This window comes from Pseudopodoces humilis, chromosome 12 (genome assembly GCF_049639895.1).
Source record: "Pseudopodoces humilis isolate 2021_Gansu_Grassland_sample_001 chromosome 12, ASM4963989v1, whole genome shotgun sequence".
Taxonomy (NCBI): Eukaryota; Metazoa; Chordata; class Aves; order Passeriformes; family Paridae; genus Pseudopodoces; species Pseudopodoces humilis.
In genome coordinates, this window is record NC_142211.1 from 16,601,815 (window position 1) to 16,626,800 (window position 24,986).

Consider the following 24,986-nt stretch of genomic DNA (forward strand, 5'->3'; position numbering starts at 1 on the left):
GCTGTTCCCTCCCCTCTGGTTCTCCACTCCTTTCGTTCCACCCTCCCCTCCGCCTTTCCCACCGCCCCTCACTCCAGGCTCTGTCCTGCCCCTTGTCCCCCCCACTTTCCACCGCTTTCGCATTCCAATCATTCTGTACCCATCCCCCGCTGTCCTTTACACATTTCTTGTCTTTCCCAACCCCCCAGCCATGCTCACCCTCCAAGGCCAGCTTTTGTTCTTTGTTAAAGACATATTTTTCCCGCTCTACAACTTTTTTCTCTGCTCCATCTTTAAGCCTTTCAGGGGATGTTTTCCCCCTTACTATCTTTGCTACATTTCTAGCTTCTTCTGTTAAATTTTTCCAAAAATCTCTTGCTTTCTGTTGTCCCTCTGAGGGCGGCTCAGGGTTTGGGGTTTTAGGGGGCATATCGTTCTCCTGTGTCCCCTTCTGCTCAGCTGAGCTGCTCTCATCTGGAGGCTCTAAAGTTTGTGTTGTAGCACTGACTCCTAGTTTTGGGGTGACCAAGAGACAGTCTTTTGCTGCCATCCAGGTTTCTTGCTTTTGTCTAGCTTTTTTCAAGGCCTTAACGACCTTACCCCATGACTTAAAATGCTTCATATTACCAGAATCTACAGTTTCATTAGCCAGAGCTCTGGTACATTTCTCCCACACCTCAGGGTGAAGAATGTCCACTGGCTGCTCTATAATACCCATTTGTAAAAGCTGTGTAACAGCAAGCATAAAATCCTTAGATTTACAATCTATCCCCCACTGCTTATATAATTCAGATACGACCATTATCAGTGATTCCATCTTTCTTCTGGGCCCAGGATTTCCTTCGCCAAGAACAGTCCAGCTCTCTTGGCCGCTGCAAGCTGGTCCAGGGTATCCTTGCTTTTTGAATTTCTTCTCACGTTTCTTCCCACTTTTCCTCCCGGGTTTCGGCACCAGATGTTGGGTTTTCAAGCAAGGCAGGCGCCCTGGCCAGCTCCAGCACGGCGGCTATCTCCAGCCGGCGGTCCACTACCCACAGCATCAATGTGATGGATGGCGTTAATGGCGATTTATTCCAGGGGAATTTGACATTTATAGCCTAGGTTCACTGTGTTACTCCCATTTACATACGTCACACCTAGGTGCTATTGGCTAATTGCAAGGGGCCTTGCTATCCTAACAGAGAGGGGGGTCTACTAGCTTTCCGTAACATCCCGAAATCTTCAGATCGCAAGCCCTTAAACTACAACAAGGGAGAACCAGGGAGGCTTAGGAGAAAGGGGGAAGAGAGAGAAAAAACAGAGAGTAAGGGAGGGGTAAGAGGGGGAAAAACCAAGAGAGTAAGAGTAAGAGAGGGAGAGAGGGAAAAACAAGAGAGCAAAGTTCCTGTTACAATACAATATATGTTTTTCTATAGTGAATATTCTAATTCCCAGTAACCAATCACTACGAGACACACCCACTAAAGAATTTACATACAGCCTATAAGAATCATTACATTACCATACAGTGTTGCATTTCAAACTCTAAAAGATTTACAAATTCTTCCCTTGCTTCTTGACCTTTGGACTTTCTATCTGCAGAAGGACATTGTTTCATCATCAGGGATTCTCTCTCGGCTGGCTAGGCTATTGTTCTTTGGTCGTATAGTAACCAGCACTCAGCATCTTATGACTCAAAGCAAGCTTTCATTTCTACTTCGATTCTAGGCTTCATACCTTCAGAATCTTTTGTCAAACAATCACATTCATAAGGTTTCCCTGTTTCATCCTCCCCAACACTGCTAAAGTAAAAGCCAAGATTACTGGATAGCAAAAACTTCTGAGAGAATACAGCACAGTTACTCCCTGTAAAACCTGCATGCTTGGCTTGTCTAAAGTGTACTCAACACCCTTCTTTATATCCCATTATAAATTTGTTTCATTTAACTTATTAACAATTTTGAGTCAAGGCCAGTAACTTTAAACCATTTGCAAGCAATGGGTTTTTAGAGCAAATTGACTTTATATATGTACCAAAAGAAAAGATTGCTCAGATTAAGTGTCTAATGCAATACCAGCATGAAATCAGAATGTTCACAATTACACTGACACCAAAGACCAATAAAAAGCAAGTGCTATTCTGTAACACACAGCAGAATGCTTTATTTAATTTCTTTCACTTCATCTAAATAGTCTTCAGTATCATATGACCCTTCCTCTCTGTCCACCACTTTATACTTGCAAGTATTGTTAATCTTAGCCCAAAGTCTGTAAATAGTCCCAAAGCTAACACTTAAAAGGTCAGTCATCTTGAATGCTGGATAATTACCAGTTGCAAACACACTGAAACAAGATGCATAAATACTTTTAAATTAATTTATTACCTGTGCACAAGAGGTAACTACCAATAAAAACTCAAAATATATACAGTATTTTTTTTACATGGTGGTTAAAAGTAATTATAATATCACATTACAGTGGCTGAAAGTAATGTTTCCAAATACAAATCATAATGCATGTTAGAATCTCAATGGAACAAGACGAAATGCCTTAGTGACAGTTTCAGAGCACAAGGCAGTGCTCCTTTAATTTGCACAAAGGTAATTTACAGTTAACCTGTAACAACGCTGCAATGAGACAATGCTACAGTGCAGGTTTCTTTATGGCTAGATGTGAAGATATAACTAGAACAGAAATTCTAATATATTTTAAATGAACTTGCCCAAGCATTTTTTGTGAGATGTTTACCAAATATGCTGGAAGATTCTACACTAAGCCCATGTCTTACTACTTTTTTTTTTTTTTTCCTGGCCTTTTTTGGTTGCTTATAATTCTACTTATAATTTCATTTTATTGCAATGTATAAATTTATAGAAATGAGCTGTCTCCATTGTATGTCATGTTTAAATTTCATACAATTAAAAGCAAAAATGGTAGATTACCCAAAGTAGTATAAATCTTACAGCATTTTCGTAGCAAAAAAATACATGCCAAAATCACCATAAGCATCACTGGTACCCACATGTTATAGCCTTCAATTTTTTCCTTTTTAATTTGTATCTTACATAAATGAGTACTGAACACTAATGGTTTAGTAGTAAATAAATTAGACAGTTTCAAGTCAGAGAAAACCTGCTTAATCAACTGTGAAAGCTGATACAGTTTCAAAAAAATTAAGAAATAATGAAGAACAAAAGTGATGCATGCAAAAACTGGTTGAAAATGCATCAATTCCCTATTTGAAGAAAACTGCACTTGACCTTAAAATACATGATTTGGTTAAAACAAGACAAACTCAACAGTCAGAATGAAATAAAGCAATTGTTTTAAAGATTTAAGGACTGCTATCAAAAATAAATTACATTTTTTCAAGTGAAAGACAGTGCTATGAAAGCTGAGCACCAAGGAGCCTTTCAATAGCTGCACTGATATCTCCTCCTGTTGCCATTAGAGCTTGTAGGTTTGCTTCATGGTTCAAAAAGCCCATTGCAGTCAGCTGCTCCAGTTGTTGCTGAAATCTAACTTCTGGATTTTGTAACTGCTAAGAAGAAAAATCTCAAGCTATAAAAGCATAAAACATATTGGGCAAAGTACAGGATTTAAACATAGCTAGTTCAAAGCCACTTCATGGTTCTAATTTCTGAATGCATCTTTTTCAAATTCCCCAAATTTCATTCACAACTGAATTATTGATCAAACTAGTCAAATTAGCCTCAAATTTTAAGAATGTCTTCACTTATGTGACATTTTTGAACTACAACAGCAGCTGCTTGTTTAATATAAAAGGAACAGTTAAATCTGATGTGTCCCAAGAACAGTTTTTTAATGATGTGCATGCAGACATTTTTTTTTTATTATTAATTAATCTAATCCAGTAATGTGGAATAGAAAAATTTTGAGAATTTCACTGTTGGCAACAGTCAATGTAGTAGGCTCTTTTTCCTTGACACAAATGTTACCTCTTTAATGCTCAAAATATTTGTTGACTAAATTTACCAAAATTCTAGTTAGGAAAAGTTCAGCATAAGACAAAGTGAAAGCTGTGCTTTATGAGTTGATCTTGCTCAAATAAATTGCTCATAAAGTAATAGCAAAATTATCAGTAATTTCAGTTGTATGATCTTCACCTCAGAGACATTTGTGAAACAGAAAAATTATATGAAAATAATATGCTTTAGGTATATAAGGTCAGAGTAATACTGAGAAGCCACTTTTTGAAGTGAGACTGTTTACATATCAACACAAGATTTTTGCACCTACTGCTATTTTTCGTTTTGTTCTACTTAAAGTTTCATACATTGAGAAATTACTAGCAGTATTTTTAAACTGCATATAATTTTAAACTAATAAAATGCAAACATACTGGCTGAAATGTAAATATTCCTTTCACCCCCATCTGCTTCCCCCCTCCCCTAGAAAAACCAAACAGAATACTGAATTGGTAGCATAAGATCTAGCAAGATAAAAATATCTATGAAAACATGGCTTCCTATAGCTACGCTTACCTCCACTTTCTCATGGTTACATAAATTTTTCTGTCAGATCCGCAAGCTGAACTGTGTTATTCTGTGGCAAGAGAGGAACTAAGAACAAGATTGTCCCTTTTCCCAGAAGTTTGCCATTACACTGGATATGTACCACAATGTAATGGTGCTGTTTCACAAAGCTGCCACCTTTGCTTGACTTCTGGAGTTCTCCAGAAAGCCTAAATTCCACTTGGTATGTTAACACAATGTATATTGTGCAATCTGAAAGATGTCAGGGAAGCATGCTACAAATTCAGGCCCCAAATAACCTGAGCTACAACCAGCAACACAGAAGTACAGAGATGATGTTCAGTATGCTTCAAGTTCCTTTCTTGTCTGAGCCCACATTTCACTTGCCAGGGAATCAGTCCTCCCTTTAACACCTTAATCTCCTTCTTTACAGGCATTTCAGAAACTCAAGGATATGAAGATAGGTGTACCTATCAATCAACCATTCAGAGGACACTTTTAGTCAAATGTGATGCTTTCCCAGCATTTATTTCTACAGCTAGAACATCACTTTTAATCTTCCTCTGCTCTCCTTTGACTAGAAACATTCTGTTGGTTTACAGTGGGGAAGGGGATGTGTGTGTGGGTGGTGGTGAGTGGGGGGTGATGGTGCTCTCTGTGTGTCTGGATATTTTTAAAAACCCAAACAAAAAAATCACCAACCACACGCACACTAGAATACAGTAATCTACTTTACCTGAGTATTTGTGCCAGCAAGTGCCTGCAACATTTGTTGGACAAATTGCTGGTGACTAGGTTCAGTGGCCCCCAGTACTGGACTTGTATTTTCACTGGGAATTGAACTAGGTACAGTGGACCCTGTAGGAGCTCCAGTGCTTTCCAATCCACCCAAAACAGGATTCAATCTGCACAAATTCCAGAGAAATACATCACTAACATAGAAAATGTCTTAGTTATCATCTCTTCCCATGAGATGTAATTACTAAGTAAAAATTCTGTCAAATAAAAAATGGATGACAAGTAAAGCATTAAAACAAGACCATAGACCATTGCTTAAGTGTGTTGCAGACAAAAGTGTAACAGATTCTAAAACAAGTTGAATTAAACTAAAAAATGCAAGAGGAACAATCTGTAAAAACTGGATAAACCTTTATGTGTTAAAAAGAAAGACAAAAGCTGAAAAAAACCCAAAACACAAGAGAAAAATTCTTGTATACGTTTGTATGACCAATTCTTACCCTGGTAGAAGTCCTGGTGCTTCCATTGCTAGTGTCTGCAAGCCCTGCTGAATCTGTAGCAAAGCCTGCATTGCTCTAGGGTTTGACATAGCTGATAACGTGTCAGGATTTTGCATCTAAAAACAGGAGAGAAACTAATAATTGAATAACATACAGATATTCAAAGCTGGCCTTTATCACTAGATGTTTTATAGGATCTGATATCCTTTCAGAACTTGCTGATTTTCAACTTTATATTTGAATGCTTACATTAAATCCATCAGATTGTTTGTTTTTGAGAAAATTTTAATAGATGACCAAGGAGCTCTTTAGACTTCTTTTAAATAAGGAGAACATAAAGAAAATTATTTTTCATTACTTCTGGTAGACTTTATCATCTTTCAAAGCCATAGGAGTATATTAGTTCAACATAATTCTAAATTAGTCTCCTATATAATAATACTGGTAAAAAACAGGGCTGAATACAATGAAACAGGACTAAGTAGTTGTCCTGGATAACCCAAAATGTTATTGTATTTCATACCTATCTGTTCCCAAAATTGTTACTTTAAGACCCAGTGCCAAAGCCGGAAACAGAACCACAAGAGTTGGGGGGGTTGCCAGGGTCACTTTAAAAAGTCACCCAAGCCAACCTGCTTTTGCATTGTGGCATTTGCTCAAGGCAGAGATTCCGCTTCATGAGGGGCTTTTTGCTTGTCTCTTGCCTTTTGCCTTTCCCTGTTGCTCTTGCTGGGAGAGCTGAGGCAGCATGGATAGATGCTCCTCTCCAGAGGGGCTCACAACAGTAGCAACTTGAGAAGCTGCATTTCGCAATCAGAAACTGTTTCAAAGTGAATTTTACAACACCTGTCAGCAGTGCGAGGACTGAGCCAGTCCTGGCTTGAGCCACCACTAATTGGTGCTCAGGTTTTCCCCTCCTCCATTGGAGCAGGGACCCAAGGTAGCAGCACCAACACCGGAAGAGTCCAGTGGGCGGCAGGAGGAGGCAGCAAGCGGCAGCACTGACCTCACACACACCGGCAGTTCTCATCTGCCACTAGAACTGCTTTGTAAGTGCCTACCTTCCCAGGAGTGTTTGTCCACCATTTCCCTTTTGCCTCCCAGACCACACAGTTGCCTGCGAAGGGTGCCATCTTAGGGGAGGGTTTGTCTGCCATTTTCCCTTTGTCTTTTGAGCCATGTAGTCAGCTGTGGGGGCTGCAATCTTGTGGGGGGTACTCTACCATTTTGTTTCTCTTTGTTCCCAGGGAGTTAATGAGATTTAGAAATTTTGTATCTAGTGATTATTTGCTATTATTTTTTTGCCTGTTAATAAACTGTTATTTTTTCACTTATATCTACTGAAAGGAATGAGGTGTCTTTACAAACAAACTGTAGGCCTGCTAGTAGATAAGGCCAGATACTGATAGGTGAAAGAAGCAATGGGGGGAACCATAAATTCCATAGGAATTCTACTGATTGACACAGACTGTTACTCACTCAAGGCTGTGCTAAATCCCTGGACTTAGGATGCCTATTAACTTAGGTCAAAGTTACAAGGTGCTTATATAGCTTGAGTTATAATATATCAATATAACCTGATATATCTATATAACCTGATATCAATATAACCTAAATCATAACTTTCTATACTTATATAACCTGAATCATACCTTTTTATACCTATGTAACCTGATATAAATAACTTTCTATACAATGTAATGGCTAGTATACGGTTAACTAGCTGCATAATGCTGAATAGACAAAAAAGAAGAAAAAACCCACCATGTGGGTAGCTTCAGAGATAGATAAGTATAGTACTAATGAGAAATTGGCAAATGTAAAGCCAATTAGCCACAAAATAAAGAATTTAGACCGGTTAGGACCAGACAGACCAAGGACCACCGTAACTGTGCATGCTCTGAAGACAAAATTGAAAAGTTCAGATGTGAAAAGACCTTGGAAGCCTTCATCAAAGACCCCTGGTGACCCCTGAATTGGGGAGATGCAAGCGCAGTGCAAAAGAACTATCTAATAACCATGAGATCATACTATGTAAATTAGTTCTGGCTCATATATGATGATGTTATAGTGACACAGTAACGCTAAACAATACTTACTGTATAAATATACCACAGCACTTGACAAAGGTGGTGAGTTAGGAGGAGAAATCCCCCTCACCTCCAGCACTGCAGTAAACAAATACCTGCTCTATAGACACTGGTCTATGGGGTTTTATTTCCAGCCTATCATTCAGGCATTACTTAGAGGAAAAGAACAGAGACACAAAGAAGAAAAAAAAAGGGGGGGATACACATTAGAAGGGGGTCTGTATTAAGAGATTCAGGAAGTCTGTACCTCTCAAGTACCTCAGCCAATGGGAAAAGAGAGAGGGACATGCGGCTGGGAAATTAGGATAAAAAGGAGGCTACATCTTCCAACAACTTGAGAGACCCCATGGGGAATGCCCCATGGCCTCTCCCTTTACTCAAATAAAAGTTACAGGACTCCTCTGTAGCATTCTGGGGCGGCAGGATCATGTCCAGGGAGGCTACAGTTACTGGTGACTGACATGGGACTCAACAAGACTGGCTTCTGCTCAAGAAACCATTTATTCAATACAGGAACAAACTCAGCTTAAATCCAGAGACAGAAAGCCCCGAACAGAGGCAGGGTGATGGGTTTTGTGGGACAGAAACAGGGTGGAGTTTAAGGTCAGGGTCTAATAGGAACATAGCAAGAGAGAAACCCCAGGGGCACAGAACCAATCAGAACACCATGGACTACCATCCCACAAGGGTCTGGGGTGGAGCAACTCTTCCTGGGCTCACAGGGCACATTCCCCGAAGCAGAGGAATGGAAGTTACTCTTCCCGGGCTTTAAAGCCACACCTCTCACTTTAACAATGCTTATCTGAAACTAAATCTTTGCCTCCCTGGGCAGAGGCACCTCACACTCCTCTGTCTCCTTTTTGGACATAAACCTCTGGTGTTTGTGGATTAATTTTCCTGAACAATTTGGGGGCTCTTGTCCAGGATATTTACACCATCTGGGGATGGTGGACAGCGAGCAGAACTGAAGGCGTGCCTCACCCACTTTTGGTGATCAGCTCCCCTTGCTGTTGGCCAGCACCAGGTGATTGTTGGAGCTACCGCAACTGTCCAGGAGACAGACGAGTGGCAGACATGGGGGGGTCCGTGAAGACTCCACAGGGAAGGACCACTGAAAATCTCACCGGTGAGTAAAATGGGATCTTCAGGGAGCAAACTTGGGAGGGCACCCATGGAGGGTAGCATAGGTAAAGCTGGGAAGGGTCCCTGGCAAAAAGGATGATGATCCCAAAATATCTCCAGAGAATCCCTTGGAAGAATGTTCAGTTAGTTTGCACATTCTACCAGAGGTAATTAAGGACATGGATGCTCAAAGGGGGCAATAAGAGAAAGTTGAGAATGGGTCTCAGCAATCCATGCCAGGGAGGGCAATAAGGGGAGTTGAGAAGGGGTCTTGACAACAGCGGATGGACAGATGGTGTTGATATGTTGGGAAAGAATTGGTTGAAGGGGAATGTGGAGAGATACGGCAGAGACAAGGAGTGGCAGGACCAGGCATGGAGGTGTGGAACCAGGAGCATAAGCTGGGGGCCTTTGGGGGCTGGGGGGAAGCTGGGTCTCAGCACTGGGCAGTGCCTGACCCTGCCACCCTCAGGCAGGGGTGGCAGTGACATCCTGCTGAAACAGAGAAAAATTAGGAATCATTTGTAAAATTGCTTTGCATAGAAGAAGGGGCTACAAAACCCATGTGAAATGCTGACTGTTCCCATAATAGCAGGAAGAGAATAAAGACTATAGGATGAGGTAAGGAGCTGGAATACGTAAACAGGATACAAGCCTAAATGCACCATAGGATGAGGGGGTTCCTTGGATTCTTTTGGACCCCTAAGCCAGAAGAAATGGAAAGAGGGGGGTCAAAAGAACTGAAGAGAGCATGCACAAGGAGACAAGGTAAAAAGTTCAGCCAAAGGAAAAATGCTGACTTCAGCCCCAAAGACCCCCAGAAGACCACCAGAGTGACCAACAAGGAGCAGTGCGCAGCTGCAAAGAGGAGTGGAACTAATTTTAATACTAAGCGGGGACAGGCGGGGTTAGCAAATGAATATGTATTAGGTGTACTGTGTAGTCCTACTTTGTAGAGATTAAAAAGGGAGAAACAAGTCTCCAAGGTGTGCATGCCTTTGGAGGAGATATCGCCATGCACCTCAGCGCTGAATAAATTCATACCTACTCTTATAACTACTCTGCGAGTTATAGGGGTCCTTTCTATTCTGCGTATCACTGGCCCCCATGAAACTGCGGGACACCCTGGGTGCCTGTGAAGCAAAGGGGGGGGAAGCCGTTTGGACACTGGAAAAGAACAGGGACCGACTGACATATGGTGTGTAGTGAAGAGGATGAGCACAATGAGGAGAAGGAACATCTGGGAAATGCAAAACGTACGTGGAAGGATTAGGATTTTCTCTTAAGGATTTTGTTTGATTCACTGGAGAAACAAATTATTTTGAGCTGTGGGAGAATGAATACCCACAGGCAGTAGTGGGCAGGACTAGAGGAAGAGCAGAATAAGTCCCTGGATGAACTGGTTAGAAAGATAGAAAGGTACAGCAAGTGTATGTAAGAAGGGATGAGGAAAAGGCAAAGGCAAAGGTGATAGGAGAGTTTTTACGGCCCCAGAGGGATAAACCGCAGGACCCAAGGGGTTGCCTAGGATAGAAGGGATGGGGTCGGCCACAAGGAAGTGGAAGAAGCATTCCCTCGTCAGCAGGGGAGAGCCAACCCAAACAGCGACTGGGAAAGAATCAGTGTGCTATCTGCAGGGCAGAGGGACACTGGAAGCAGGAATGTCCACAGAAACAGCTGGATCCTCAAGAGGAGGAAGTCCAAAGGATAATGGAGATGGATTGCTAGGGGTGTCAGGGGCTCCCATTATACAAGGGACCCACCACACTGGAGCCGTTGCTAACTTTTAAAGTGGGTCTGGATCAAGAGGAGGCATGTTTCCTGATAGACACAGGGGCCACTTGATCCACTTTGAATTTTATCCCTAAGGGGGGAAAATTGTCAAAAATATCTTTGATTATTGAAGGGGTGAGTGGAAAGGATGAGCGGGTGTATTTCATTCAACCACTATTAGTAGATGTGAGGAATAGGTTTGAAATGCAAGAATTTCTGTTTGTTCCTAATTGTGATTGTAATTTACTGGGAAGAGATTTGATGGCTAAAGTGAGAAGGCAAATTAGTATTGTGAAAAATGATACAGAAGTTAACATTGTGGTTACTTTATGTAAAATGTCTGAGAAGTGTGGGGAAACCCAGGGAAATATGGAAAATTAGACATAGGGCCTCTCCAAATAACTCTGAAGCAAACAGAAGTGGTGTCTAAAACCCAATACCAAACTGTCACCCTGAGAATCAGACCCTCGGTATTGCTTTTCTACGAGTTCTAACCATTTTCCCAGGAAAGTAGCTATAAACATAGGTGTTTATACATTCTATTAAAGATATGCCTTTTGATGGACATCTCTCACAGCTAGTGCAGTTGGGAAGGTGTTAACCTGACTGTCCAATACCTGGTCATGGTCAGAAACCTATAAATACTGAGAGAAAAAATAAAGTTTTCTCTTTCCTTCACCACACCTCGAACTGCATCTGTGTGACTCATTTCGTGTTCAACAGCGACACCAAACTTCAAGGGAGGGAAGGAAGGGGTTACAGCCTGTCACTGAGTCCCTGCTAAAAACAGGTCTTTTGGAGCCATGGATGTCTCCCTATAATACTCCTGTCCTGCAGGTTAAGAAACCAGATGGAACCCACAGAATGGTGCAGTATTTAAGAATAATAAATGAAATTTTCAAACCAAGGCATCCCACAGTTCCTGATCCCTATACCATCCTGAATCAGATCCTTTTTTCACATCAGTATTATTCAGTACTGGATTTGAAAGATGCTTTCTGAGGGTGTCCGATTACAGAGGACAGTAAAAAGTATTTTGCCTTTGAGTGGGAACAAGAGGAAGGAGGGAAGATGGTAAAACAACAACTGACTTGGACAGTCTTCCTGCAGGGATATACAGAGTCACCGGTTTTGTTTGGGCAAACCTTGCAGAAAATATTAAGAGTCTATTCCACCCTCGGGAGTTAGGTTGTTGCAGTATGTGAATGATTTGCTTTCATCAAGGGAGCAGGAAAAGGTGGTTGAAGAGGCTACTGTGAAGCTGCTTAATTTTCTTGTTAAAAAGGAACTTAGAGTGTTTGAAAAGAAAGCGCAGTTGGTTAAAAAAAAAAATTAAATATTTGGTACATATTCTGACTGGAGGGTTACAGTGTATTGATCCAAAAAAAAGACAAGGAATTTTAGAAGTACCGTTAACACAGACAAAAAAAAGAGTTATGGCAGTTTTTCAGAGTTGGTGTGGTACTGCCGAGCATGAATTGAGGATTTTTCTGTTTTGGCCAGACCTTTATATGACTTTTTAACCCAATACAGTCCTAATGTTGTGATAAGGACACCAAAAGGAGAGCAAAGCTTTAGAAAATTGAAAAACAAATTGGTTAATGCCCCAGACTTAGCTCTTCCAGACAGGAAAGGAATTTGAACTATATGTGTATGTTAAACAGGGCCATGCTAAAGGAATTCTGGTACAAGAACATGGGGGGACACAGCAGCCTGTTGCTTATTTTTCTAAGCTGCTAGACCCAGTGACCAGAGGCTGACCTCATTGTCTCCAGAATTGTGCAGCCACATATTTGATGGTAATTGAGGCCCAAAAACTGACAATGGGAGGTTATCTGATTGTTAAGGTTTTGCTTCAAGTTAAAGGTTTGTTAACTGAAAGAACCTCTAAGTGAATGACCAACACTCAGTTATTACAGTATGAATCTCGTTTAATGGAACAGAAGGACTAAGAATTCAGAAACGGGGAAGGGTTTAACCCAGTCTCCTGTCTGAACGGCCCTGAAGAGGGGGGCCATGGAGAAACCCATGACTGCATTCAAGTGATAGACCTCCAGACCCAGGCTAGGGAAGATTTACAAGACACTCCCTGGCCTGAGGGAGAAAATGTGTTTATTGATGGGTCTTCAAGGGTGATAGAAAGGAAGTGAGATACAGGGTCAGCTCAGACAGCAGAGCTGTATGCGCTTGTAAGATCCTATGAATTATATTGGGACAAAATAGTGAATATTGATTCTAAATATGCATATGGGGTGATATATGCATTTGGGAAATTATGGGAAGAAAGAGGTTTATTTACCTACAGGGGAAAAACATTAACTCATGAGAGTTGAATTTCTTGCCTGTTGGAGGTGGTGAATTTACCAAAAGGAGTGGCAACAGTACATGTTAGGAGACACCAGGCAGGGTACTCAGAGGAAGCAATAGGTAACTGACTGGTTGATAAAGAGTCTCAGAAATCTGTGCTGTTGCCAGAAGACTGTCCCCTCACTCCCTGTAACCCCATGGCTGCCAGAGGAACTGTCTCTTCCACCAGAAGAGCTTGAGATAATTAAAAATAGTGAATCGGAGGAAAGGAGATAATTGGTTTGCAAGGGATGCTAAACAGTGGATACCAAAAGCTCTGCTCTTAGAAATATTGAAACAACTGCATGAAGGGAGCCATTTGGGCTCTCAAGGATTGGCAGAAGTCTTCCTCAAAATGTACACTGCTGTGGGTCTTTTTACTCTGGCAAAGCAAGCTATTGAAGGTTACTTGATTTGTGCTAAAGCCACTAACAAAGTTACAAAGAAAATTGCCAGGGGAGGGAGGCTTTGGGCTGTACGTCCTTTCCAGAGATGCCAGGTGGATTTTACTGAAATGCCCCGAGTGGCAAGATTTAAATATCTTTTGGTAATAGAATGTCAGATGACAAGGTGGACAGAAGTATTTCCAACTGCTTCAGCAACTACAGGATCAGTTAAGGTATTTTTGGAACAAGTAATTCCAAGATATGGGACTGTGGAAGCAACAGACTCAAGGGAACTCATTTTACAGGAAAAATTCTTCAGGGGTCATGACTGCTTTAAGGAATATGGTGGAACCTCCATACCCCCGGCACCCCCAGAGCTCAGGTTGGGTAGAAAGAATGAATGGAGAAATAAAGAAACACCTTTTGAAACTAGTGATAGAAACTAAGATGTCATCGGTACGGCTTTTGCCACTGGCTTTAGCAAGAATAAGGGTCAGACCCAGAAGTGATATTCAATTATCTCCCTTTGAACTGAGTTTGAAATTCCTTACCCTTGTAATTCTAAAACTAGTGAGGGGGTGGAGATAAGTGATGTATATTTAAAACAATATGTGGCGCGGATACTGTCTCTTGTGAAATCTCTTCAACAGGAAGTTCAGTGGGAACAGACCCTGCCTTTGGACTTTGCTGTTCACAACATCCAACCAGGAGACTGGGTCCTAGTTAAGGAGTGGAAAGAAGCACCACTGGTGGCAAACTGGCGTGGACGGTTCCAAGTGTTGCTGACCACAGAAACAGCCGTCAAGACAGCTGAACATGGGTGGACCTGTCACACTTGGGTCAGGGTCTCTAAAGCCCTGGAGATTTGGACATCTCAGCTGGAGGTGGACAGGAGGCCACAACTGACACTCTGCAGGAGTAGACCAGAGCAGTAGCCAATGCATCAGCATCAGTAGAGGCCCTGTGTGCCTACCCACAGGTAGTCTGCTGAAATAGTCTTTTTGTGCATCCCTCCTTTTGGATCTTCAGTCATTGGGGAGCTAATCCTTGCTGTCATTGTTTCCTTTATGTTGTTTCTGTGCCTTCACTCACTACAGGAGGTGCAGAAGACAATGTGCGAATTAGATTAGGTGATTGGAATACACCATTAGAATGTTTTTCTTAATAATCTTACCATTACATTGTCAGTTTGGTTTGGGCCAGAGATGGGGGAATAGTTTTTTGTCCTAAGAGAAGAAGTAGCAAAAAACTTTAAGGTTAACAGTTGTTGGGTCTGTGGAGGACCAGGAGGATCTGAAGACTGGCTATGGGTGGCCAGCCCAGTCGAATCTAAATGGTGGGTCAGCACCTTGAGTGAGGTCCATAATGGAGTAGGATTTTGGGATAAGGAAGCAAGTCTATGGCAACTTCATTCTTCTGAAAGAGGCATATATTGTCTAAATAGAACAGAAGGTGTATACGTGGAAGAAAAGTGTTTGTGACTGGACTTTATCTTTGGGTTTAGACTGTTGGACCCCCAACTGCCCTCATTATGATTGTTCCAAATATTGAGGCAAATGCAATCAAATGCATGTTAAGCTCACTAATAGTAGCTGGGTAAAGTGCTCCTACCATAGTTACCAAAGGGATTTTGAAGGCTGTAATGCAGTGGGTAGAGATAGGGTTTTTTACCACTTATTTTTAAGCTGCCCTCAAGATAATTGCACAAGTAGGACATGTTGTCCATGACTATCAGTGGAAGTGGCAACACTCGAACGGAACTCGAACACTTTTCAGTAAGTTCTGGTCTAGATCCAACAAAACCGATGTGAGTTGTAAATGCAGATGGAAACCTCATGTGGGAGCTTGGAAATGCAAATATAGTGGTTCTCATGGTGGGACAACTATCGTTGGAGGACCGTTAGGCCCAGGAAGCAAGCTGTATTTTGACCCACCAATTGATGATGAAAATTGGGAAGGCCCCTTTGCCAACAGGACCTGGGTTTTGAAAGGGCATTATTGGATTTGTAGCCAACATGCTTATCACAGGTTACCTTCAATTTGGTCATGGATATATAATGTTGGGTATATTAGACTGTTGTTCTTTTTGCTACCACAAGTTGAGGGAAATCAGTTAGGAATCAAGGTATATGATGATCTAATTAGAGAAAAGCAGTCAATTGATGCACCCCTGGCTGGAAGGAGCACCCAAAAATGGGAAAAAAAGATGAATGGCCACGTGAGCGATTCATACAACACTATGGACCAGCCACTTGGAACCCAAATGAATTAATATCAGGTGCCAGAGAACCCATTTAAAATTTGAATTGAATAATTAGGTTACAAGCTGTCTTTGAAATAATAACCAACCAGACAGCTCCAGCTCCTGACCTTCTTGCTGACCAATCTACCCAAATGAGGAATGTGATATTTTAACATCAGATGGTGTTAGATTATTTATTAGCAGAAGAAGGGGGAGTGTGTGGCAAATTAAATGACTCAAACTGCTGTTTGCAAATAGATGACAATGGAAAAGTGGTGAAACAAAAACAAAAGGAATAAGAAAGTTAGCTCATATACCGGTCCAAACGTGGAAAAGATGGGAATGGGACATGTTTTCATGGTTACCTGGTGAACTATGGGTTAAATTAATGCTTTTTTTCCTCCTATGTGCTATAGCGACTCTAATCTTTTTACCATGCATGACACCTTGCTGAGTGCAGCTCATTCAGCAGGTGATCAAGGGAATGCAGGTAGTAGCCATGCCTACAGATCCAGAAATAGCTACAAATGGACAGAAAATTATGTCACTGCAAATAATTGCAAAACCAAAAAGGTCCCAGGAACAGAAAATTAAATCAATGATAACTAAAGTTTGTAAAGACAATTATTGAGAAAATCAAAAGAGGAGGGATTGAAAGGAATGAGAAGGAAGTACCTTTACAAACTGTGGGCCTGCTGGTAGATAAAGCCAGATACTGATAGGTGAAAGAAGCAATGGGGGCAACCATAAATTCCAGAGGAATTCCACTAATTGACACAGACTGTTATTCACTCAAGGTTGTGCTAAATCTATGGACTTAGAGAAAAACAACAGAGACACAAAGAATAAAAAAAAAAGGGGGGGTGTCCAGATACACATTAAAAGGGGATCTGTTTTAGGTGATTCGGGAAGTCTGTACCTCTCAAGTACCTCAGTCAATGGGGAAAGAGAGAGGGAAATGCAGCTGGGATATTAGGATAAAAAGGAGGCTGCGTCCAACAACTTGAGAGACCCCATGGGGAATGCCCCATGGCCTCTCCCCTTATTCAAATAAAGTTATAGAACTCCTCTGTCTCCTTTTTGGACATAAACCTCTGGTGTTTGTGGATTAATTTTCCTGACACTACTCATATTCATTTCTCCTTATTGATGAAAAGCATTGTTTAAAACTTGTCTTAAACAGTAGTTATCTGATACAGAAAGCTCTTTGATCATGATAATTTGTGCATGTGTTCCTATCTGTAGTGCCATCAACATCTACTCTGCAAAACATACAAGAAACATATTATTCAAGAATACTCATTTTTCAATGATAAGGACATGCATACACCTAGTAGATGAAAGGAAGGTGGTAGATGTAGTTTTTCCTGGATTTTAGGAAGGCTTTTGATACTGTCTCTCACAGCACCCTTCTGGACAGGTTGTATGTCACTGTCGGACACGAAATTATTCAGACAGACACAGCTCAAATTGTGATGAAAGAAGAACGTTTATTCTGTTCTTTCAGTATTTATAGATTTTCAACAATGACCAGGGATTGGATAGTCAGGTCACTACCTTCCCAACCACACTGGCCGTGAGAGACGTCCATCAAAAGGTATATCTTTAATGGAATGTATAAACATCTATGTTTATAGTTACTTTCCTGGGAAAGTGGCTAGAAATTATGAAAACAATATCAAAAGTCCTGATTCTCAGGGCGACAGGTTGTCCATCTGTGGTATGAGTAGGTTCACAGTGTGCTGAATGAACAACTAGAAAAAGGTCAGGGCTTAAGAGGTTGTAGCGAATAGGGCTACATCTGGTTGGAAATCAGGCACAAACTGTTCCTCAGAGCTCAATTCTAAGCCCAGTTCTGTTCAATATATTTATCAATTATCTGGATGCAGGAGGTGTATGCACCATTAGGAAGTGTGCTAGTGATACTATATTGGGAGGTGCTAGTGACTCTCTTGAGGGACAGGAGGCCTTGCAGAGAGGGATCTAGGTAGATTGAAGAATTAGACAATCATCGATGGCATGAAATTCATGTTATTTATTTTACTCATAGCACTGCCTACATGCAATGAGATCCTGGAAATACACATTTATTTTGAATTGTAAAGAGTGCCTAATGATGGAACTCATACACTAGATTAAATTTTTAATTCCTAAAAATTTTGCTTAGTCCTATTTAAAGGACACAGTCCTTGTGTACACTGTGACAGCTGACATAAAGCAAATACCAGGGATGCAACCACAATGGTGTAAGAGGGAAAGTTGGTGGTAAGGCAATCTTTATAGGAAAGCATCTTCAGAACCCATTCTACTTATTTTAAATTAGCTTATGACTTACATCTTCCAAGGCATGCTGTAAAATCTCTTTACTCCAAATAATCAGAGCAGAGGGGAAGAGGCATGAAAAAAGTACAGTTAAAGTTTATCTTAGTAGTAGGAAGAGTAATAATATCTTTTATTTTGCCAAAGACATCTTGTAGGAAACAGGTTCTCTCTGGCTGGTGTGCAGTAAGAACAAGTCATTACTTCTAAGCAAAGGCACAGGAGCAAATCAAAGCATTTGTGCTAGTCACAGACAAAAACATTCACTAAAAGCCTGATTTAACTTTTGAGAGGGATGGAGAGATAAATCAAGCATTTAATTATCAAGGGATAATGCAACTCAGTGTCTAAAGCTAATGAGAATACATATAACAATGTAGTTTTAAGTGAAATCAAGAGAAGGCAGCAGTTTATTGCAAAAATTTCTCACTAAATTTCAGACATTTATTAACAACACTTAGTATCTCATCTTACTTGTTGAAGGAAAGTAGGAAGCTGTTGTCTCATTTGCTCCTGAAGTTGAGAATTTCCATCAAATAAAGGATTATTCAACATCATCTATGGGCCAAAAATATTTGATATCACAGAACAAGCAGTGGATGAAAAAGTAAATACTTGAGTGGATTTTAAGACAACTATTTACCATTTATGAACTGGATAACAAGAGTCCATGTCCTCAGAGTAATTTTCTCCCACTTCTCCTTTGACCAAAACTTGTTCTGAAACAGTGAACCACCACCCTGAGAACTGACTGAAATAATTGGTGCTGTGGAGTTACTTGCTGTTCATTTTTTTTCTTTGTTTTTTTTTTTGTGTAATTTTTTTTTATTTTATTTTTTTATTTTTATTTTTGGGTGTGGTTTTTGTTGTGGGTTTTTTTTGGGGGTGGGGAGGTGGTGGCATTAAACTTCTGAAGTGAATCCTTGCCAGTTCCATACCAAAGCAACCTAACTTATATAACAAGAAAAGCCTTTTCTAGTCAACCTCCACTACTGATGTGATGGTTTCCCTGTAAATATTGTTTGCAAAAAGCCTGGGATATTTCCAATTAAGTGTTTAATATACAAAATAATATTATCTCCATTCAAGATTTGACTTTGGATATTATTGCTCTAAGTAAAACTGAAAAGCACTTCTACAATACCATTCATAAAACAACAATATCAGTACTTTTATTGCAAGCAAGGATCACAGGTGAGAAATCAAAACCAGAATAACAGCTAAATATGCCACCAAATCCTTCTCCATTTCTGTTCTCCCAAATTAAGGTGAGTATTTATTTACTAGCAGATCTATTTGATTTATAATCAAAGTATTTGTTTTGTTTAACTGGTTCTTATGCTAGGCCACAAAATTATAGAGCTGTATGAAACATAAACATTGTTACAAGAAAATGCCTAACATGATGTCCAACTGCAAATTGAAGAAACTTACTGCAACAGATTACTAAAAGTAACTAGGTAATTTCAATGCCAAATATTAACATAATTTAAAAACTGAATCATTTGCAATAAATAGGTTATTGTTGAGAAGTTGGCATGGCTATTCTGCATTGAAAATATGCAGTATCATAAATACAACTCCTTTTATCACGTCAGTGCACACAAGTCATTGCTACATCAAAGGCATTTACCTGTACTGCAAGATCAGGATTCTGGCTCAATGACTGCATCATGCTTCTCATATATGGCGCAGACAACATATTTTGCATAAGTTGTGGATTTTCCATTATCTGTTGGAACAAGCTCTGCATTCCTGGTGTGTTGAACACACCAACTTAAAAAAAAAAAAAAAAAAAAAAAGTAAAAGGTCACTTTAGTAAAAATCTTGACTATAATCAAATTAATTAGACTGCCTGGAACTGGGATACAACTGTGTGGGTTTTTTGTTTGTTTGTTTGTTTGTTTGTTTTTAATGAGCTTTAGCTCCTTAAATACATCTCAACAGGGTTCTGCTTTCACAGATGTATCTGCCCTAGAAAGAAATTAATCCAGAGGTCATATACAACAAGCAAACAGGCTAAGTATCTACATTATTAACTGTCTTTCTGTTTGTCTCCAAACAGAAAAAAAATATTAATGTACAGATTCCCTACTTTTGTTATTTTAAGACAGTACACAAGTATTGCTAGCACTCTTGGTTTATTTTTCATGTTTGTTTTTCCACAGAGGACTTAGATACTAGTCAATTGTTCTATGGAAATAAACAACAATACAAACTTTTCATCAAAACATCTCTTTCTAATAACCAAATCATTTCACCAAACTATTGAATTATTTGCAAATATATACAACTGTAATAACAGACACACCTCCTAGTCCAGGTCCCAAATTTGGTATAGTTAAGCTCTGTCCCATACTAGCAGAGGTGCTATTTCCAACATTACTACTGCCACTGATCTCACCACTGGTGCTGGTACTTGTGGAATTCTGAAAGCTGGACTGAAGAGCCCAGGGATTTGGTAAAGGATCTCTATTTTCTGTACGAGATGGCTGGCTGTCCCCTCCTGATGATTCATTGCTTACTAAGGAAGCAAATGGGTTATCTCCAAACTACAGAAGGAGAAACAAACACATACCATCTATTAGTCAACTGTTTTCAAGTCTGCTAGAATCATCAAGTTACCTTTCCAAAATTACACATGAAGACAAATGTTGATGGCTCTTAATCAATTATAATCACCATCCTAAAATAAGCCACTGTAAATATTATGAAAAGATACCAACATTGAAAGAGATATTACCTCCAACAAGGAAAAAAAATGTTAATCACACCTCATTTTAAATGCAGCATTTGTTACTGCACTAGTACTTCGATCAAAGTAAAATTATATCTTGCATAATGGTTTCCAACTTGGAAAAATTTCAAAGCTTTTTATCTTCCCATATTAGGTTCCAAGTTACTGAACACACTTAATTTTTCCTGGACCTCAGTAATTTCATAAATCCAAGAATTAAAAATAAATTTAGAATATATATAACAAAAATCTATTAAAATTAAAATAGCTTATCAAACTCACATAACAATCTTTATCCCTTCAAGTTTAAAAGAGCAATGGAATGAGAGTGTGATAAATGTAACCTTGGATAAAAATTCGTGAAAGAATAAATAAGTATATAGCTAGATTTGTAACAATGTAAAAATTATATAAAATATAGTGTGGCCGAAGAATTTCCCCAAACCCAGCAGTAACTACCCATTCAGGCGGTAACGACCCTAGGCGACGTTCATCAGCCTGAAAGAAAGAGCAGGACACGAACAATTAAGCTAAACAAAGAAAGGAGCCAGGCCAAGATGCCCATCGACTCCACACCGCACCGGGGCACCCCTTCCTGCAAGCCCCGACTGAAGATGCAATCAGGCCGGACAATAAGTGGAAGCCCAGCCGAGATATCCATCGACTCCGCACCGGACTTGGACACTTCACCCTGAGAGCCCAACCGAAGATACAATCAAGAAGCACTCAGAACCTTTCACATGCGAGAGGACTCTGCCCAGTCGTCTATTGATTCAGTTCCACGGTTCCAGGAAATTCATTCAACCAGCCATCTAAACTCTTTGTTGAACAGTAACTGCTCAGAGTTTTGGCCTCAGGACACAAAATCCCTATAAAAACCCCGGACAGTCTACCCTCCTTCGTGGATTTGGGTAAATCTGTACCTCCGGGTATAGACGTCTCCCTGTCCACCCAGCGCTGCGCTGATTTATTGTGGTTTTTTTCTCTCGTTGTTTGTGATTAAAATTGTTTTATAATAAATCGCTTTTTGTATTAACCCTATTTTGCCATTGCATTTATAACAAGAGGAATGACAGGCTTGTCTTTACAAACAAGCTGTGGGTCTGCTGATAAGATGAAACTATCACTGAGAGATAACAAGAAACAATAGGATGGATTCCACAGAAGGATGAAAGAGGCACTGAGAAAACACCACGAATTCCACACGAGTTAAGAATTAAGAAGGGGATTATGCATTGGGGGAGGCGGCAGAGGGGTCTCAGGTATCAGACTTTCCAGGAAGTCAGTACCTTTCAAGTACCTCAGCCTATGGGGAAAGAGAGAAGGGACATGCAGCCAGAAAATTAGGATAAAAAGGAGGCTGCGCCCTCCAAAAATTTGAGAGACCCTAGGGGAATGCCTCATGGCCTCTCCCTTTATTCGAATAAAGTAAAAGGACTCCTCTGTCTCCTTTTTGGACATAAACCTCTGGTGTTTGTGGATTAATTTTCCTGATAATTTGGGGGCTCGGTCTGGGATATTTCCACCCTCCAGGGCGGCAGGCAGCGAGCAGAGCTGAAGGCATGCCTCACCCAGTTTCGGTGATCAGCTCCCCTTGGTGGAATCCGGCACCAGGCAATCTATTGGGTTCCTGAGACTGTTCAGGAGACAGATGAGTGGCGGACCAGGGGGGTCTGTGAAGAGTCCACAGGGAAGGACCACTGAAAATCTCACCGGTGAGTAAAATGGAATCTTCAGGGAGCAAACCTGGGAGGGCACCCATGGAGAGTTGCAAGGGTACAGCCGGGAAGGGGTCCTGGCAAAAGGAATGATGATCCCATAATACCCCCGGAGAGTCCCTTGGGGAGAATGCTGAGATCTTGGGACAGATTATGCATTCACCCAGAAGTAACTATGGAGATGATGGTAAAATATCGTTATTATGTATGGCCAGAGTATAAGTTTCCAAATGGACTTATATGGCCACCTTATGGAACAGATAGAATTCATTTGTGTTGAATTCTGTGGAGGTATCTAGAGGAGAATTGGAAAGGATGGATTGAAAGGGAATGTGGATTGAAATGGTTTAAACAAGCAACAGGAGAAATCTATGTGTTAAGAAAAAAAGGAGATGAGGAAAAAGGGGGGGAAGAAGAAAACGGTGAAGATTGGGATGTTTTTTAACACCTTCCCCCGTCTTGTCCTCTGGTGTTGCCAGCTGACCCAGGGCCAGCAGCAGGTCCCTGTATCCTCACCTTCCAGAGCAAAGGGATAAGGGAAATGCTGTTCCTACAGCTCCACCTGAGAATAACAGTGGTGTGGGGGGAGGGGAGAAGCATATCATATCACCCCCTAGAACTAGAAGGGAAACTCAATTTAGGGCATCAGAAGCCCCCCAGACCCAAGAGACAGGGGTACACCAAATGCCACTCCACCAAGTTCCTTTGGGAGGTCAAGGGGGAGGATTTGGGTTTGTAATTGTACCACTTACTACCCAAGATATAAGAGGATTGAAAAAAGAATTACCCCCATATTTGGATGATCCCATAGGGGTGGGGGAAAAGATAGAGGAATATTTGGGAAATGCGGATTATACATGGAAGGATTGGGATTTTCTTTTGAGGATTTTGTTTGAGCCATCAGAGAAACTAATGATTTTGCAGAAAGCTCGGCAGCTGTGGGAAGATGAACATTCACAAGCAGTGGGGGGGGCTGGACCTAATGCACCTACAGTGGAGGATGCCATCCCCCAGGTAGACCCCCAGTGGGACCCAAATAACCAGGCCAGTCTGGCTCGCTTCTGCGATTACCGTGCTTATTTGATTAGGGCAATCAAATCAGCGGCTCCCAGAACTAACATAGCTAACGCTATGTCGTTAGAACAGGAGAAACATGAAAGCCCCTCTCACTGGTTGGAGAGGATTAGGGATGCCTTGCGGAAGCATGGGGGGATGGATCCTGAGGGGGAGCCTTTGACACATTGCTGAAGGTACAATTTGATACTAAGGATTGGCCTGATATAAGGAAAGGAGTACAAAAAGATCAAGAGTGGCAGAATAAGCCTCTAGAGGAATTGGTGAGAAAAACACAGCAAATATATGTAAGAAGGGATGAAGAAAAAGTAAAAGCTAAGGCAAAGATGATGGCAGAGTTTTTGCATCCCCAAAAGAATAAACCACAAGGTCCAAGGGGTCCACCGGGGCAGAGGGGATGGGGTCAGCCACAAAGAGGTGGCCAAGGCATTCCCACCTTGAGAGGGGAGAGCCTACCCAAACAGTGGTTGGGGAGGAACCAATGCACTATCTGCAAGGCAGAAGGGCATTGGAAAAGAGAATGCCCACAAAACCAGCTGGACCCACAAGAGGAAGAAGTCCAGAGGATAATGGAAATGGATTGTTAGGGATGTCAAGGGCTTCCATTATACCGGGGACCCACCACTCGGGAGCCCTTGATAACTTTTAAGGTGGGTCTGGATTGAGAGGAGGTGTGTTTTCTGATAGACACAGGTGCCTCTCGATCCACCTTGAATTTTATACCTAAAGGGGGAAAACTGTCGAAAAGAACATTGGTTATTCAAGGAGTAAGCAGAAAGGATGAGCGAGTGCATTTTATTCAACCGCTATTAATAGATGTGGGGGACAAGTTTGAAATGCATTAATTCTTGTTTGTTCCTAATTGTGACTGTAATTTACTGTGAAGAGATTTGATGGCAAAAATGGGAATGCAAATTAGTATTGCAAAAAATGATACAGAGTCCAGTACTGTGATATCTTTGTGTAAAATATCTGAGAGAGCTTATGCTGAAATAGATCCATAAGTATGGATGCTAAATCTGAACCACAGTGCCTGTACAAATTACAGGCCGCATAGCTTTCTCAAGTCCAGCCTGGGAAGTTTTAAGGAGGAATCAAAACAATCCTCAGGGACACAAAACAGCCTTGCAGGTGTTGTTTTCTATTCCTTGTTTTCCTTGCAGGAGAAAGTCAGGGGGTGGTGAACCCCACTGACCAATGATGGTGATGTGGTGATTTACTGACCAATAAGAGTTTCCTTTCTGTACTTTCCACGAACATATATAACATATATAACAAGCCTAGAGCAATAAACTAGAAGATTTCTCCTGTTCTGACTCCCTTGAGAGTCCATGTCGTTCTTTCCCGCCGTTCCCAATTAGAACGACACATAAGTGTGGCCAGCCCCAGGGAAATACAGAAAATTAGACATAGAACCTCTCCAAATTACTTTGAAGCAACCAGGACAAGTGGTGTCTAAAAAGTAATATCTTATTTCAAGGGAGGGA

At 40.9% G+C, this 24,986-nt stretch overlaps 1 protein-coding gene across 5 annotated transcripts in view; it reads right to left on the reverse strand.

The window, feature by feature from the left end:
* Positions 1-2,313: 2,313 nt before the first annotated feature.
* Positions 2,314-24,986, reverse strand: part of LOC148183441 (ubiquilin-1-like) — a 56,622-nt gene continuing 33,949 nt past the window's right edge. The window contains exons 6-11 of one of the 5 annotated variants that reach the window (XM_088061582.1): positions 20,375-20,522; positions 19,604-19,746; positions 18,445-18,528; positions 5,693-5,808; positions 5,191-5,359; positions 2,314-3,499 (exon numbers count right to left, since the gene is read on the reverse strand). In XM_088061582.1, the coding sequence (XP_087917708.1) occupies positions 3,344-3,499; positions 5,191-5,359; positions 5,693-5,808; positions 18,445-18,528; positions 19,604-19,746; positions 20,375-20,522 (816 nt within the window). In that variant the 3' untranslated portion in view covers positions 2,314-3,343. Of the gene's footprint in view, positions 3,500-5,190; positions 5,360-5,692; positions 5,809-18,444; positions 18,529-19,603; positions 19,747-20,281; positions 20,523-24,986 lie in introns of all 5 variants that reach the window. The other 4 variants (XM_088061579.1, XM_088061578.1, XM_088061581.1 and 1 more) reach the window with 4 other exon arrangements.